Source organism: Cottoperca gobio, chromosome 4 (assembly GCF_900634415.1).
Source record: "Cottoperca gobio chromosome 4, fCotGob3.1, whole genome shotgun sequence".
Classification (NCBI taxonomy): Eukaryota; Metazoa; Chordata; class Actinopteri; order Perciformes; family Bovichtidae; genus Cottoperca; species Cottoperca gobio.
Window position 1 is genome coordinate 24,958,339 of NC_041358.1, and position 18,771 is coordinate 24,977,109.

The 18,771-nt window shown below is 40.0% G+C and overlaps 1 protein-coding gene across 2 annotated transcripts; it reads right to left on the reverse strand.

The window, feature by feature from the left end:
- Positions 1-139: 139 nt before the first annotated feature.
- Positions 140-18,371, reverse strand: ghrhrl (growth hormone releasing hormone receptor, like). Of its 2 annotated transcripts, none has more exons than XM_029430588.1 (13): positions 18,262-18,371; positions 10,679-10,784; positions 10,132-10,239; positions 9,546-9,637; positions 8,512-8,615; positions 6,382-6,514; positions 6,104-6,257; positions 4,612-4,672; positions 4,222-4,291; positions 3,872-3,963; positions 3,080-3,209; positions 2,123-2,164; positions 140-1,476 (listed from the first exon to the last, which is right to left on the reverse strand). In XM_029430588.1, exons 1-13 carry the CDS (start codon positions 18,313-18,315, stop codon positions 1,375-1,377), a joined length of 1,248 nt encoding a protein of 415 aa, XP_029286448.1. In that variant the 5' UTR covers positions 18,316-18,371; the 3' UTR covers positions 140-1,374. The 2 variants fall into 2 exon arrangements, with proteins under 2 accessions (XP_029286448.1, XP_029286449.1); XM_029430589.1 differs by having other exon boundaries at positions 140-1,514.
- Between the last annotated feature and the right edge of the window lie 400 nt (positions 18,372-18,771).

Below are 18,771 nucleotides of genomic sequence, written 5' to 3' on the forward strand. Positions count from 1 at the left end.
CTCCTCCACAGTTTAACGATAATGAACTATACAACTATTAATATTTCTAAATGTCTAAAATATGTATACAAACACACAGACACCTCACGCCTCAACAAGATAAAGATGTTAGCTTGTTGTTAAAAAAAAGGACACGTTGACGAGTAATAAATAACATTTATTCAGGTTTTCCTTGTGAAGCAAAAGTGGAATTTTACAAAATACTTTCATGTTGCTCTTTATGAATGACATTGTTAGGAAAACAATCTTCATGAAAAGTGATACAGGATTTCTGTATCAACACAAACTGTTTCAAGATTGTATCTAAATGAAATGCAGCTGCAATAATAACTTTGATGGCTTTAGATTTGATCAGTGATTTGACATTTCGTAGCTGCCAGCTGATGATATCTACATTTTGTGAAAGCGGTTGCAGAGATCCATAAAGAAGCTGAGTAAACATTTGAGTGCTTTAACTTGCAATAACCTGTTTTTTCTACAAGGCATTAAAACATCACAAAGAGAGGCACAATAAAAGCAGCAGCAGCAGCAGCAGCAGCAGCATCCACATGCAACAACAGAGAGAAGTGTGTATGAAGCAACAATCTGACAGTCGACTACTTTATACACTTTTAGGCAAAATAATTATTGTATTGTATGCATTTGTAACAAGAGGATGGTGCAAAACTGGGCACTGATTCAATATTTTGCATGACTTTTTATCATGAGGAAAATATCAGCTTATAACACAAGAATACAAACATTAATCTAACCAATCATATATACAATTGTATCATTCTATGCAAATCAATGCACTGTAATGCATTAAATATACAAACAAACATATATGTGCAAAGACCAAAAGAAACTTAAGTTATGTAATACAACGTTATAATACCGTTGAATAATATTAAAGTCGTTAATAATAACCCATTTTAATGGTAAGAAATGGAATTATTCCACTGAATGTTACGTTAGCACCTACACAGAGACTACATTCAAATAGACACTCGCTAAGATTGTGTTTCATTATGTTAAAACCCATTGCTACTGAAACTAATTAAAGGTTAAACTCTCAGCTCAGCAAATGTATCATTCTTTAATTTCACTGGTGAGGCAGCCAAGGAAATCTTGAAGCTGAAATTTCTCAAGTTATTGCCCCAGTGTCTTATGGGAAATGCATATGAAATTGGCAGGATCTGTCTTGAAATGTGTGTAAAATGTAATTAGATTTCATAAACATGCTCCTTTTTTGCAGCCATCGTAGTTTGGAATGAAAACTTGCAGACATGTCCGTTCTGAGCAGCCCATTGGGTGATGATGAGAAGAGCAGAAGCGATCCTCAGTGAACGTCCAATGAGCAGATGACCTGTAGGTAAAGGGTGACGGCCACCACTAGAAGGGTGTGTCCATCTGGCTGCATTTTGCAGCAGGTGACACAACACCATAACTCCGCTCCTGCCACCTCAGCCACTGCATGTGGACCTCTTTCTGCACCTGCACACATGCATACGTCCACAACATGCAGCATCAGGCTGTTTTCAAACTAGTAAGATGATGCTGTTGTTATATGCCACATATATTTGTTTGCTATGTAATCGGTTTATCAAAAAAAAATCTAATTTAATATGTTTGTGCAACACTGGAATATAAAATACTAAAATAAATAGTTTGACATTCTAGGAAATATATTAATTTGGTTTCTTGTGAGAGAATCTGTTAAATGTGAGGCGACAATCAGCAAAGAAAGCAAATAGCCTATTTCCCAAAATATTCACCTATTTTTTAAAACTTCAAAAACAGGAACAAAAAGCTCGAGAAGTTCAGTCTCGATGTGTCAAAACCTAAATCACTGAATTCAATTATTTGTTCCTCCTGCACCACCAAGTCATTTTATATGACATTAAGTGGTTTTTATTCAGCATGTTATTGGGGTTTCAGTAACAATGATGAAGCTTTAGATATCATACATTTCCCCCGGCATCAGAATGTTTTTCATTAAGCCCTGACATCTCTTCACCACTCACTGGTGTGTGATCTGAGCACACGGGTTTATTATGCAACAGAGAGCTGTAAATTATCTGTGTGTGCTTTGTTGAATATGTTTTAGCAAATGCTTGAGAGTGCTGTGGCTTGTACTGACCTCTTGATTGAGAAAGCAATAGAGAATGGCTACAAGAAGCCCCTGCAAGAGAGAATCATTCACGTTTAGGAAAGGTCCGCACCATTAAAAGGTCGCATATGAAGTGAATATGATCATCTGATCTGTATAATGAAACATGCAGAGTGAAATTGGACTTAAAGCCTGAGTTACAGCAATTTATGCACTTTTATTGCGAGTGTATTCCATTTTTATATGACACTTCTGTGCCAAATTAATTAGACTTCTCACAGGGGACAGAAGCTAAAGTGACTTGAGAGAGCTGGCTGTGTCTACGGTTGCATGTCTTCAGCAGATGCAAACACTCCCAGCAGCACACTTCTGCTCAGCCCTCTTCCACCAAACTCATTCTTTATTTTTGGCTTTTCGTGCAATTAAATAGTGTTCTTCAGAAGTATTTTATTAAACAGGAAGTACTAAATCTGCTTTTAAAATTGAAATGCCTTCGGTACAGACACATTTCACGTTATCCAATACTTTGTTCATACCTGCTGAAGTAATGACAATCCCAGCTGTACTTTGTGTTTAGTGCTAATTAGCTAATGATATCATGTTAACACGCTAAACTAATACAGCGAACATGGTAATTATTATTCCTGCATGGCTGCAGACTCTCAACAAAAGAGAATCTTAAGTTGAAGTTTCATAACCTTAACACATTTGTAAATTAGCACTTATAAATACAACTTTAATTACTGCATGGAATATGTCTACAAGTGCAGAAAGTAACGCAAATCCAATTACTGTAGGACATAATTCTAGATAGTATGATGTGTCTATGTCTGTCTTTGTGAAGCATTGTTTTAAACTTCAGTGAGTGTGTGTGTGTGTGTGTGTGTGTGTGTGTGTGTGTGTGTGTGTGTGTGTGTGTGTGTGTATTTGAGCATGTACAATATAACGCTGTGAGCATATTGAGTGTTTATATGAATGTGTGTTTACCTGGAAGGATCCCATGCAGAGCTCGATACAGAGGCGCAGGCTAACATTGAAGTAGTCAGGCAGAAAATTGAAGACCATGTAGTGAGTACCAAACAAAGGGATGAGGAGCAGCGTTGACTTCGTCAGGCGTCTGTTGCACAGAAGGAGAGACACAAGATGCAGGAGGTGAAGCTTCCTCAGGGACTCATTTAGTGCACGTCGAATCTGAACGCTGCTCAGGAAAGCATCCTTCTTGCAGGCATGCTAATCATCAGGTGCCAATCAAGAGTGTTGTGTGTCAACATTGTGTGTGTCTGTCAGTCTGTATACTGCTTTTGTTGATGAGGGGAAAGGTAGAAGCAGGTGCATGATTCAAAGTGAGTATAATCAAATGTGAGTGCAGAGGTAATGCTTTTTTGTCTGAGGGGGAACGTATCAGTCTGTCTGGTGCAATTAGGTTCAGAATCTCTCAATTTACATGCTTTTGTATGTCTTTTAAAATATTTAAATATGCATGATGTCTCTGAACACTTTCAGCCAATTAGTGAGCCTATTTCCTTTAGAAATTCTGATTCTGGGAGGTGGAAAGGTAGAGTCGGCCTGACTGACGAGTTCGAGGTTCAGCATCTTTCCCGAGATCAAAGTGTTTACTTACTAAATATCAAAGAGAGGCGAAAAACTAATTGAAAATGTGTCCATCGGACTGAAAAAACTCAAAGGTTCAAGACAAACAAGTCACAACTTTGAAAATCTAAGACTGTGTGAGATGAAAGTAGTAAATGCTGTAATGACTAAAGTAGGAGAAGTCTGTACCTGTACTGAGAGGAGTTGTTGAAGTGGATCAGCCGAGGATTCAGCTTCTGTACCAGGATTCTGATGATGTTCATAAGGAGAATGAAATTGACCTGTTGAGTGAAATAATAAGACAAAAATAGTTCAGATTGAATGAGATAAAGCCTTAAGTACTAACAATAAGGTGAGTATTGAATGTTAAAGCAACAATACGGGCAGCCAAATGTGTAATCGACCAAGACTGGTGTCTTTATTTACGTGCACAAAATACGTTTTTTCAAATAATTTCTCTGCATAACAATCTGTAATCTGTTCGATGCGTTATTAAGAGTCTGTCATTGTGTTTGTTTCGGCACAACGGGAGCATTTACCGCTATAGACACAACTATTGGTCCCTTGATGATCCACCAATAGGGCGAGTCCTCGTTGATGTCCCAACATCTATTTAGGAAGACATTTTTGAAATGCGCTCTTTATTTCCGTCTGCAGAAGTTCTTTTAATGTGTGATGCACTGTGACTTTAACTGACTGTAGAATAAACATCTACTCACAAGCAAAATGACAAAATGAGTGCAAATTCAAAATGTTGTCCCTCACCTTTCCTCCTAAGGATGTGTTTCTTCATCATAACCCTATACTGAATATCATTACATTTTAAGAAAAGGCTTTACATCTGTAGTTCTGTTGCAGAGAGCTGTAAATATATATAATAAATAACTGTGCTTGTGGACAAATAAGTGGTAGCGGAAGTTTATACAAACTCTGTGTCCTCAAAATACATCCTGGATCCAATCCACAGGGCGATGAAGAGCACAGGTACACCTGTGGAGAGGCAGAGAAGCTAATCTAATCAATCAATACACACAATCAGACAGTTATCAGATGTTTCTAATATCTGCATTGTGTTCAGCAAGAACTCAAAGTCCATTGAATACTTTAGAGGCGTCATGCTGCACATCTACATTATGTTAATGTTCCTGTTTTGCCATAACCAGGACACATTCATGTATATTCATTGCACTGAAAGTGGCAGAAACATTCAGCCCACAAACATAATTAAATACATTAGTAGTGACTGCCACAGGGGTGTAAACTTTAAAGCAGTTTGTTTGGTAATTACAGTCGATGACATCGAGCCAGGAGAGTTAAAAACTGTACTTAAATTGTACTTGTTGTCCCCAAAGACTGTAGCTTTGAATCTCATTTGAGTCACTGAACTGCAATAAAAAACTGTTCAGCTCAATAGATCATTAAAAAATACTCTTTGTCCCTCAAAGATTCTCATCCTAGACCCCATGGCATGATGTTGATGAGTGGCAGGTGGGATATATATTATGGCACTATGTTTGGACTTAAGAAAGATATGCTATTTAAAAGTAATTAAAGGTGAAAATGTAGAATTCTCCAGTGAGTGACGCTGTGGAGAGACACAGAGTACATTTCAAAATGTAAAATGTTTAATTTGTGAAGCTGCTGATCTGACTTTTATACTGTGCTACACTTAATTGTGGCTTGAACAATAAAGAAACCTGTTATGTGAATAAAAAACACAAATAGTTTCTGAAATAAAGACTTCTGTTACAAATCACATGCAAGTCATAGACTGGAAACTGAAATGCACACAGTGCAAGTATTTCTGCACTCACTGTAGTGTAGGGATGTAATAAAAACAAAAACACATCTATTTATTAAGATTTTAAAAAATCTGTTAATTTAATAAACAAATAATAATAATTGGACCTCACAAACCAACGTGAACTTCAGTGCACTTGTTAGCACGTCACTCTATAAACGTAAAGCTGCCTTCACATGATAAGAAATGTTCCCTGCTTGCCTTCACACAGCTGTTATTTCATTGGCTGCACTTTGAAAGGTCAGCGGCAATTGGGGTCAAAGTTGAAATAATTTGAGGTTTGAGTGCAGCGCTCGGTGGTGCGCCACGCCGAGGGGTAACACCTCCGCCTGGTCGGGCTGCACCTCGGTCTCCAGAGGGAAACAACAAGACAGCCAGTGCAGAGCTGTTTAACCGCTGATCATGTGAAAGCAGCTAAAACACATTAAATACATTCAAGTATGTGTAAAATATAAATAATCCAGTCTTTTTAAATCTCCTAATTTTGCTATTCTGTAATTATAACCTACAAATGTTTAAGTATTTTTCATATCATATAGGATACAGTATTTTCGAGATATCTCAAAATTGAACCAAACTCAGCATAACATATGTTGCATATGCATGTCAAGTTCTCTCACCCCATCCCAGCAGGCTGAAGCCCCAGAGGCACCGACGACTGTGATAAAAGGACGAAAGCAGCAGGGAGTTGAGGTAAAGTGCCTCCACCAGGAGCCAGAAAAAATTGGACATTACACAGTAGTGACAGAAGACCACAGAAGCCTTACAGGCAAACTGGACAGAAGAAAGAAGGGAGGAAAAGGAGGACACAGAGCAAATCGTAAGTGATCTGCAAATCTGCAAATAGGAATTTCGTTATACAATTAAGAACCTCTTGTCCTCAACGTCAGTGTCTTACTGTGGAAAGGGTGCAATGGTTGGTGTCGTCACTTGAGAAAAGAGTTGCATCCTTTATGAACACCGCCACCGCTTTCAGGATAAATGTGATGAAGAGCTGGATGTGAATAAAGTTCCTGGCACAACGCAGCCTCCTGTTGAAGTATCAGGTAACAGACAAATAAATGTACACAAATACAAAAAGCCAGATGGTTTGATGAGCATACAAAGTTGGCAAGATGGTCAAAATGAGTTCTGCTTTGCAACACACTGTTACACCCTAATGGCTATAACGCCTTGGTGTGTATGGTTCTTCATAGGCAGTTGATGGCCAAAAGTGTGACAGAATAAAATCACAAAAGGGAAACCAAAGCAGTTAGCAAGAACATAAAACTATTAAAATGTACATTATGAGGAACAGAAACAATAATGAAAAAAGACATGGAAGTTGTGGGATTGTGATTTCAAAGAGATTTCACGACAACAGCTGGACAGAGAAAATGTCACAAGGACGTTCTGGTCTCTTTGTTGTTTTGGCTGGCTCGGCTCTCTGGGGGTGCGTGAGAGGACCCTTGACTTTGTGTCAATCAGTTGCTAAGTGGACTATAGCACCTGTTAGGTCCATGTCAATGAGAGTCGAAATCCAAGACTGAAAATATTGGAACTGAGAGGTACGACACAGATAAAGGAGTAGCACGTAGGGATTACGGCACGGAAAATGAGTTTTTTTTAGTGTCACAACACCATGACAACTGATTCCATAACTGTTATGATTGTTTTTTACTTTGACTTCTTACAACAGATTTGTTTCTCTTCCTTAAAAGAAAAGATTTTTTGAAAAAATGTTTATTTACTTTCTATGCAAAAGTTGGATAAGCAGATCAATACCTCATGTCTGTACGCAAAAGCAGATCAGCCTGCTAGTTAGTGGCCAAGAAGTTATGTAACTCAACCACAATTTAGCTTTTTTACATTTCTGTAACAGGAACATGTTTATTAGTCAAATGTAGAGGTGTCGGCAGGCTGACTTTTTGTACTTTGGGCTAGCTGCTTCCTCCTGCTATCAGTCTTTATGCTAAGCTACGCTAATCATCTGCTGGCTGCAGACATGAGAATGGTGTCAAACATCTAACTCTAGACAAGAAAGTGTACGCATATTTCAAAATGTCAAACTATTCCTTTAATAAACTACACTAGGACATCTTTCTAAATGTCCCAAACAAAGGTGTGTGTCAGGAATATCTTGTTCACATAGCAGTCACTGGATCGGTTCGCAGCCGAGAAGCGGTTGGGATGAGGATCAGCACCTCTAAATCTGAGGCCATGTCTCTCAGCAGGAAACCGGTGGATTGCCTGCTCCGACTGGGAATGAGCCCTTACCCCAAGTGAAGGAGTTCAAGTACCTCGGGGTCTTGTTCGCGAGTGAGGGGGCGATGGAGCGAGAGATTGGCCAGAGAATGGGAGCAGCGGGGGCGGTACTGCAGTCGCTTTACCGCACCATTGTGACGAAAAGAGAGCTGAGCCAGAAGGCAAAGCTCTCAATATACCGGTCGATCTTCGTTCCTACCCTCACCTATGGTCATGAAGGCTGGGTCATGACCGAAAGAATGAGATTGCGGGTACAAGCGGCCGAAATGTGTTTTCTCAGACGGGTGGCGTCTCCCTTAGAGATAGGGTGAGAAGCTCAGCCATCCGTGAGAGACTCGGAGTAGAGCCGCTGCTCCTTTACGTTGAAAGAAGCCAGTTGAGGTGGTTCGGGCATCTAGTAAGGATGCCACCTGGGCGCTTCCCTAGGGAGGTGTTCTAGGCACGTCCAGTTGGGAGGAGACCCCAGGGAAGACCCAGGACTCGGTGGAGAGATTGTATCTCCTCACTGGCCTGGGAACGCCTCGGAATCCCCCAGTCGGAGCTGGAGGATGTGGCCTTGAGAAGGGAAGTTTGGGGTTCCTTACTGGAGCTGCTGCCCCCGCGAACCGACTCCGGATAAGCGGTAGACGATGGATGGATGGACATACAACAATAATGTTGTGATTGCTATTGTTTGTCTCTCTGTGGTAAATGGAATGACCATAAGTTTACTGGTTACTGATGAAAAATTAAAAAAAAGTCAGTCTGGAAAACCACAACTTATTGTAACACCATCTGTTCTTACCTGAAGAACAACAGGATGCACACAGCAACAGCCAGCACCACTAGAGAGACGCTGTGGCCGACGGTGTAAATCAGCTTCACTGTGGCAAAGTACGACTGCTCTGTCTGAAAGCAGACGGGGGAAATGATTTTGTATTTTGTATTATCCTCCAATGTAAAATACATTTCATTTGTTTGGGTAGGAGCACTTCCTGGGACTCAAAATGAGTTTGTTTGAGGTGATCTTTGGATAACGGTACATGTAGAAGCAAAAATCACAAAAAATGACTCTCTTTTTAAATAATTAAAATGCCTCATGTAATGATATAGTCATGTTAGACCTAAGAAACAAACTCCATGTATTGAAGAGATGACTTTGGCAAGATCATGGCAAGAAAAAGCTTTCTCCTTCTTTTGAAGTCTAATGGCGGTATGACTACAATAACTATTGAATCGACTCAAAAAAGTAGATAAAAAAGACACCTAATTTAATGCAAACTTGTTTTTAAGGACTTTCCAGCTCTGCCATTGGAAGACTTAAAAGGTATTTTTTAACTCAAGACAAAAGATGCTCTATAGCACCAAAAGTAGTGTTCTGATGATTATCCTCCAAAAGCACTGTTTAGTACGATTAAGCCCAATCCTCTCTTTGAGAAACAAGATAATTTCAGCTATTACCTGATGGCTGACATTCGATTCACTTACTGCCTTGCAAAAGTATTTTTTGACATGAGGCACATTTATATAATAGATTTTCCTTTTCTGCTCTCGAGAGGCAACAGTAAACATATATACTCAAATCTAAACCACAGCCCCAAAAAAAACCAAAAGGAGGTATAGTCGCACTTGCAGTGTGACTCCCCAAAGACAAGAAGCTATCGTTACATTTCTCTGTTTCTAATTTAGTTTGTTTGGTCTGTATTTGTCTCTGTGTGTATTTGTTATTTTTCTGTTGGTCGTCTCCTTGTTGCAGTTGCTTCTCTTCCTGTCCTGACCTCCGTGCTCTTAATTTCCCCAATTTGAAGTCTTTTTCTTTCTCGCCGCAGCATCTCTCACCTCAGGAATGTCATCATCCACACTGCAGGCGATGTGGTACGGTGGGAAAGGTCTGGACCAACCTCCGCTGGTGCAGTTACGGCTCACTGAACCTGCGGTGAAAGGTCGGATAACAAAAAAAGAGTCAACCGTGAAGAGATTATCTTCAGATTAAACTCACTAATTTGTCAAGGCAAAGAGATCAAATCAATTTTTAACCCTCACGTAACCGACTGTGATCATCCTTGTCAACACGGGAATCTTTCCCACTATACATCTGATGTGACATAAACGCAACATTAGCGTGTAGCCTGAACGCACCACTGTGTCTCAGCACAGCCTCACAGGTACGTCGTTTTGTTTCGACACTGTTATATATCCTTACCAACACATAACACATGCAAAAGTTCTTCTTGTTTGCTCATTTTGTAAAAACAATTATATTGGGTTCACAATCTGTGTACGCTGCTCATTTACCTGTGCAGAAAAACTAATTTGATTTCAGTCTACTGTGACAATCTAGCAATCCTGAACAACGAGAGCAGGCATGAGTCTAATTAAGAAAAAAAAAGACACCCTCCTCCTCCCCTCCTCCACCATTAGTCACCTGTGTTGTTTTTGAAGAGGGAGAATACGGCAGGACAAGCTCTTTGGACCGCTTCCCCGACGGCTGCATGAGGCCAGCAGGTGACTGCATCCCAGAATAGTCGACAACCTTTTCGGAGAAGGAGAATGAACTCCATAAACACACATTTATATGCATGTCAAAACCCACCGCCACACAGTAAATATACACTCATGGAGGTACAGTCGAGGTAAATGGGGTGTATCACGCACAACACACCCAACGACATTCTTCAAAGCCATAACATCTGTCACTTTGTAAATTGTATTAAGACAAGAATGAGGAAGTACTGGATCTCCAACCAAGACCTTTATCTTGATAGATGACATACATGAATCCTTATGTAACTATCGTTAATGGTCTCCTCCACAGAGGCAACGCGGTGATAGATCACCTGGTGCAGTTGGGACGCCCTGACAACTGATGATTCTCTGTGAAGCATTTATTCCAGGTTAGTCTCTTGCACTTAATACGCCTGGATTCATTTTGCAGCATCTGCTGCACGATGATTTTTAAATGAATAACGCACCTTCTGTGCTTCTGTTGCCCTGCGCTGCAATGTACTGAAGGCAGAGCCGCTCCTCTTTCTCCAGATGAAATATGTACTCGCATTCAGGGTGCAGGCTCGACAAAGCCTAGGGGGTGAGAAAGAAGGAAGAAAGGAAGGAAACAATGCTGTTTCAGATGTGACCAGACATTCAAACAGAGGACACAGTGGCTACACAGTCTGTAGAAAGACATTTCATGTGTACGTCAATTCATTTTAAAGGCAGTGAGTCACTTTGCCTTTAGCAGGAGATGCTCTCCCACTAAAACAGTAACCTTTTGGCAAGGCTCACCTATTTCCCTCAGTGGCATTAAGCGAAATTATCTTTCACTACAGCGACACAGAGAGGGGAACATTCTCTAAAATAGTTTCCCCCTCAGGACACAGATGATTCTCTTGGCCTCTGCTCCTCATCCATGTAGTGCCCTTCAAAGATCCTTCTGCTGTTCTACACCTGCTCATTCCTCTGTTTCCGGATGCCAACATTTATTTTATTTTTATTTGCATTTGCACGTCTTGTTTCTGAGAAAGAAAAAGGACGTATGTAAGGGGGATGATGGAGAGTAGGAGGATGCACTGAAAGAGGAAAGGCTTGTCATGATAATTATCATTTTGGCTGCACCACAAAATGTGCGAGTGTGTGATAATAAACCTGTTTCTCAGTCCATGTCAGTGAATAGTTGCCATTTAAGAGAGGTCATAAGGTCAGAAAGTTCAACTGAGAATGCGCAAACATTTCTTTGTTAGGTCAGACAAATATGCAGGAGATGAATGTGTTTGTGAACGTTGTTGTGGACAATGAGACCTATAGAGAGAGGAGGGATATCATTTGATCATTGTCTGAAGTATGGATATGAATATATAATGCCTGTGTTTGTCCGAAGGAGTAAGGTCCATCTGTGCTGACGGGTTTCCAGATGATAGGAACGCCAAAGAAAAGGGTCAAAGAGGCAAGACGGGCCAGAAGTGAGTGCACATAACAAATCTAAGATCCAAATTGTATTTTAAACATTCTATCAAACTGATTATTCGTCTGAATCCACAGAGCAGGTTGGTGGTGTGTAAGTGGAGTATCTTGTGCGAATGGGCTCAACTTCCTGGATATAATTAAAGTGTCATTTATATTTCATCCCATGCTGCTGGTGAACTTAAGTTGTCTTGAATGTAAAGGTCAGAGCAGCAGGCAGGGGGCTTTTTGTGAGCTATGAGAACATACTGCGACTGTGTGCTATTATATAATATCTGCTTTATTATGGTACCATGAAAATGTTTTGGTTTTTTGGGGGGTTTTTTGAGAAAGAAGAGAGAAGCAAATACAGATTTAAAAAATGCAAACGTTTAGGCCGACATGTCATCACGATGCCCCTCCGTTTTCAAAATGACATGTTTCGCATTTATTATTTCCCAGTATTTCTGAGCTGCTATTTGAGTCTGTCCTTTGGTTTTAGAAGATGAAGATTAAAACACAGAGGACAACACAAGAGGTCGGACATTTGTACCGGATTCCGCTTAGTTCCCTTGCAATCTCAAACACCTGAGGGAACTCCTGATGAAAGGAAACTTCAGAGGAATTTAGCCTCTGAAGAGCACGAACACTTCCCTCTGGAGACTTTCCCCCACTCACCAGCTTTGTGAATGTCATCCAATAGGATGCACTGGTTGTGTGTTATAAACACTTCCATTAAAAATAACTATGAGTTTCTCTGAGGGGGAAACGGCAACATCTGCACCCGAACAAACCCACCTGGAGCCATTTCATGAAATCACATGAATGAGTGCGCCGTGCATAGATATACATTTTATTATCATAATGTTGTGCAGACCATGAACTGAGGGACGTTGTTGGAAATTGAGAAGAAAATTGCCTAATGTGTAATGGCAGGATGTTTGTCCACAATGTACAGATTTAGATTCAAACACATTTCTTTCTTTGACACGCTGACAAGTATTCTCATAAAGTGTCAAGAGATAAAATATCTAATCTCCTAATTTAATTAAGTTATAGTTGAACAGGTGTCTCTTACAAGAAACAGTTTACCTTTGAAAGTCATATCAATGGCAACGCCAATCATTTGAAGGATTTAAACCAAGAATAATGCTGCGCCTTCAAATTCATCATTTGAAAATAGATAACCATGGGTGAAATTGGTTTGGACCGAAACTCTTTTCTTGTTTCTCCAACTCAATCACTCACCTCAGCCCCTTCTCCTCGTTGTGTGTCTTAACTGTCACCTTGTTCACCATCTCACATGTACACACACACACACGCACACACACACACACAAATAATGGGAGTCTTAGAAGAAGCCAGAGTTTGTGTTTGTGCAGAATAACAAACCACTTTACCAGCAAAGTCAAAACCACATACAGTTTATACAAAATACAGAAAACTAGTTTGAATTAAACACAATCTTCCTGACAGTTGATGGACGGGAAAAATGTTTCCCCCCATTTTCTTTGAATAAGTAGCAAGAAAAACGAACCTCTCAGCACTATCTCTCCCTCCGTCGATGAGGAAACAGTTCTCTTTGTTCTTAATGCAATGCTAATAATGTAATGAGAGGTGTCACTGTGCAATTTACACAGCAATTATTGTTCTTTCTGTTCAAAGGCAGGCGAGGGACACATTTAAAAAAGTGGTTTACCTGCCTCCTGCTGAGAAACCAGCTTGTGGTAAGTGTGCTTCAAGGTGGGACATGTATGCAGATTTAAGGGCATATTGTTCTTTGCTAAACTGTGGCCGTGTTGTTATAATTCATTGTTTGAATTCAATGAACAGTAATGTAACGCGCATAAAGCACACTTTACAAAAGAACCGGCTAAATGGCACACAGATGGGAGGGGTGGGGGTCTTCCCTTTACAAATGCTGTTAAGATACTTTATTCTACATAAGAATAGTGTGCAGGGGGGTGAGGAACAAAGCAAGAGTCAAGACTACGTGGCTGATGCCGCTCTCATGCTTTTAAGAGACAGACATAAGGAGAGAGGGAGATGTAGAGGGCTATGTAGAGGGAGATGTAGAGAGGATGTAGAGGGAGATGTAGAGATAGATGTAGAGATAGATGTAGAGAAAGATGTAGAGGTAGATGTAGAGGGAGATGTAGAGAGAGATGTAGAGGGAGGTGTAGAGAGGGATGTAGAGGGAGATTGTAGATATAGATGTAGAGAAAGATGTAGAGGGAAATGTAGAGAAATATGTAGAGGGAGATGCAGAGAGAGATGTAGAGGGAGATGTAAGAGAGAGATGTAGATATAGATGTAGAGAAGATGTAGAGGGAAATGTAGAGAAATATGTAGAGGGAGATGCAGAGAGAGATGTAGAGGGCTATGTAGAGGGAGATGTAGAGAGGGATGTAGAGGGAGATGTAGAGATAGATGTAGAGATAGATGTAGAGAAAGATGTAGAGGGAGATGTAGAGGGAGATGTAGATGTAGAAGGGGGATGTAGAGAGAGATGTAGAGGGAGATGTAGAGAGAGATGTAGAGGGAGATGTAGAGATAGATGTAGAGAAAGATGTAGAGGGAAATGTAGAGAAATATGTAGAGGGAGATGCAGAGAGAGATGTAGAGGGAGATGGAGATGTAGAGGGAGATGTAGAGAGAGATGTAGAGGGAGATGTAGAGAGAGATGTAGAGGGAGATGTAGATATAGATGTAGAGAGAGATGTAGAGGGAGATGTAGAGAGATGTAGAGGGAGATGTAGAGGGAGATGTAGAGGGAGATTTAGAGATAGATGTAGAGAGAGATGTAGAGGGAGATGTAGATGTAGAGGGAGATGTAGAGGGAGATGTAGAGAGAGATGTAGAGAGAGATGTAGAGAGAGATGTAGAGAGAGATGGAGATGTAGAGGGAGATGTAGAGGGAGATGTAGAGAGAGATGTAGAGAGAGATGTAGAGAGAGATGTAGAGAGAGATGTAGAGGGAGATGTAGAGGGAGATGTAGAGGGAGATGTAGAGAGAGATGTAGAGAGAGAGATGTAGAGGGAGATGTAGAGGGAGATGGAGAGGGAGATGTAGAGAGAGATGGAGATGTAGAGGGAGATGGAGATGTAGAGGGAGATGGAGAGAGAGATGTAGATAAAGATGTAGAGGGAGATGTAGATGTAGATGCAGATGTAGATGTAGATGTAGATGTAGATGTAGATGTAGATAGAGATGTAGATGTAGATGTAGAGGGAGTGGAGATGTGATGAGTGTAGAGGAGATGGAGTAGAGGGAGATGTAGAGAGAGATGTAGAGAGAGATGGAGATGTAGAGGGAGATGGAGATGTAGAGGGAGATGTAGAGAGAGATGTAGAGGGAGATGGAGATGTAGAGGGAGATGTAGAGAGAGATGTAGAGGGAGATGGAGATGTAGAGGGAGATGTAGAGAGAGATGTAGAGAGAGATGGAGATGGAGATGTAGAGAGAGATGGAGATGGAGATATAGAGAGAGATGGAGATGTAGAGAGATGTAGAGAGAGATGGAGATGTAGAGGAGATGGAGATATAGAGAGAGATGTAGAGGGAGATGGAGATGTAGAGGAGATGTAGAGAGAGATGGAGATGGAGATGTAGAGAGAGATGAGATGGAGATATAGAGAGAGATGTAGAGGGAGATGTAAAGAGAGATGGGGGGCTGCAGAAGGTAAGTCTGGATATTATGTGCCCTGAAACTAAACGCCAAACAAAAGGCCCCTTCACACTGCCAGGTTAGCGTGCAGTCTGCTGTAAAAATGTTCTCTGAGAGGTGAAGCCCATTATCCACTAACTACCCAAAAAGGGGCCATTGAATTGAGCTCACTTTGCAGATGTTGAATTATATTTTATACAGCAAATGAGGTGCACTTTAACGCTGCTGCCACGGTACTGTGGCGCAGGATACAAATATGAAACATGTTCAGTCATTTAGAAAGAGAGCAAGTCTGTGAAGTTCAGATGTTGAAGGAATTGTTTGACATTTTAAGAAATGCGATTATTAGGTTTCTGGAATGTAACGCTTAATATTTATCGAACAAACACGAGTGTGGTGTTGATCTGTATAATACTGTATAAAAATGTGTTGGCTGCTTGTGAGGGGATTCAGATTTAGTTCATAAGATGTAAATATGGACCATGCATTTCATTGTTAATTTTTTTTTGTTTCTCTCTCAGGTGCTGATTAAAGTGCAAGTTCTTTTAAATGTGTGTGTGTTGTTCTGGACTCCAGCAGTTCATTATAGTTATCTGCAGTCCTGAGCAGTGAAAGTGAATACATTGAAGTGGAGCATGTTGATCAGTCTTGCCTTGTTTCCATTCTCTCTCCGTCACGCCGATCATCACACCACCTGTTTGCCGGATCCTCCTGTTTCTGTTCCATTATGGAAATTTGTGAGGTGGCCGTGTAATAATAATAATCCAATAAAGCTATTGATAAAAGAAAGGCCGTCGGAAGGAGAATGTGCGCAAGTGTGTATGGTTTGTTGCCCATCTTGCTTCTTCATAGTTGATTTGCCAAAATAAATTGAACAATCAGATAGTAAACAAAGCCAAGCAGTCATTCAGTTGTATTCACAAATATTCCAAATGGTGTGTGTGTGTGTGTGTGTGTGTGTGTGTGTGTGTGTGTGTGTGTGTGTGTGTGTGTGTGTGTGTGTGTGTGTGTGTGTGTGGGGGGGGGGGAGTGGTAGTCTAATAGAAAAGATTCCAATTTTCATGGATTTAAATAAAGATAAATGTAACATTTTCTTTGCTAATATCCCAACGCGCAAGCAAATGTTTTCTGATAAGATAATACATATCGAAACATAATCACTTGTACTACCAGACTATCTTGTATCAAAACATACAATCATCCTCTCTCTCACACACACACACACACACACACACACACACACACACACACACACACACACACACACACACACACACACACACACAAATAAACTAGTGTTCTAGCAGCACAGGTATAATACACACATTCTTCTTTACATGTGTGTGTGTGTGTGTGTGTGTGTGTGTGTGTGTGTGTGTGTGTGTGTGTGTGTGTGTGTGTGTGTGTGTGGTTTGCTGTAACTGTAGTGACGTATGATGAGATTCACTGCTTCTCAGTGTGTGTTTCTCTAGATAAGCATCCTCCAAAGGAAATGTAATCCCTGGTTAACACATATTTGGCAAACATTACAAAGTACAAAGTAATGATAAAATAATATCATGTCACATATAACGAAAACATTTCATTAGGGCTGCAATTAATGATTTGATTTTTTATTACTGATTAATCTTTAGACTATTTTCTTGATTACATGTCATACTTTGCATGATGCTTGCCTTTGTAATTATACATGTGGTGTTTTTTTATTGTTGTTTTAATGTATGTTTTTTACCACATATATTATTGGTTGTTGGTCATTAGTGCTTTATATATATATATATATACATTTATAAATACACCTATTTCTCACATACGTGTGTACATAACAGTCCTGTCTACTCTCAAGCTTTTCCAGCTGTGTTGTCCTTGTTCTAAGCTGTTACGTCTGTGTCAGTACATTGAGAGCCATGAAAACAGTCAATGCAGGTGTAGAAATCAATATCCTCCTCTCAAACACACACACACACACACACACACACACACACACACACACACACACACACACACACACACACACGCACACACACACATAGTAATAGTATTTACACAATCACATTTTCTGACTTTTTTTAAATATATTTTTTGTCGTTGTTGTCATTATATATATATATTGTTTGAATAGTTTACCATCAATGTTATGTAGCTATATTATTCTCTGTATATTAATATTGTGTTTTCTACAATGTATTGTGAAGTCATCATCCTTTGTAAATCACTGCCTGCTCTTTATAATGCTTTTAAAGTGTCAACTGCCTTTTCCTCTCAAAGAATGCCTGACCTTTACACAAAGTCTCTTGGTGTTTTTTATTTCCTGATGTCTTTTCCTGATTCCTTGTATGTGTACATACTTGGCCAATAAAGCTGATTCTGATATATCCATATATTAACATATACTCCACCAAAGTGATTTTAATTAAATGTGAAATATTACATTAACACACAGACATAAACACACACACACACACACACACACACACACACACACACACACACACACACACACACACACACACACACACACACGCACACACACACACACAGAACAGTTAATAATATGGTGTTTGGGGCTGCATTTAACACAAACTCTATACTTTAGAACTTTATAATTATTCATATAAATTAGTTTAATTATTAATGATGAGAAAATTACTTTTGAGTGAAGAAATAAACAGCTGCATATCAGGTGTCTGCAGACAGACGCAGCGCGTGCACACTCTCACGCTCTGACGCACGCACACAGTTAGTGTGTCTTATTTAATCATGGGCGTTGATTGAAACTCATTGACCAGCACAAGTGATTGACAGTAGGGGAGGATAAAGAGAGAAATAAAATGAAAAATATGTCAATTTCCTGCAAAAGAGAGCTTCAAGTTTTCTACGTGGCAAAAATAATAATGTATCTTTTTTTTAATTTCTTTCACAAAAAGGTGAAGTTAAAGTAAATTACTCACATTTGAAGCCAAACACAGAGTGAGAAAGATCCCTCTGATGTGGAGACAGGACATGATGTAGATTCCTCCCTTCTCTCTCCTGCAGGGTGGGATGCTGAGACCCTGCTCTCTGCCCAGGTGTAAATACAACACGAGTCAAGCATGCAACAATACAAAGGGAGCAATTCCTGTGTATATTTTTCATAATAAAAGAAAACTCACTCACGCGGTATCTGTAAGAAATGGCTCTTAGAAAAATATTTGCCACATATTTCAAAAAGAACGGCCTCCAATACCATAACGAAGGATGAAAATGTAATTAACCATAGGTTACACGATTGTGAAGTTGTTTCTCTATTTTATTTTGAAGGGCAAAAGCAGTTCCATGTTTGGCTGGTAAACTTTACAGCTGAGGCTGAGCTCGTGTTTGTGAGGTGAGAGTCTCAACATGCATTGCTCTGCTTTTCTGAGCCTCACTGTGTCGCCAAACATACAGAGCTGCTAATATTAGGCTGGATTTACACTTTACAC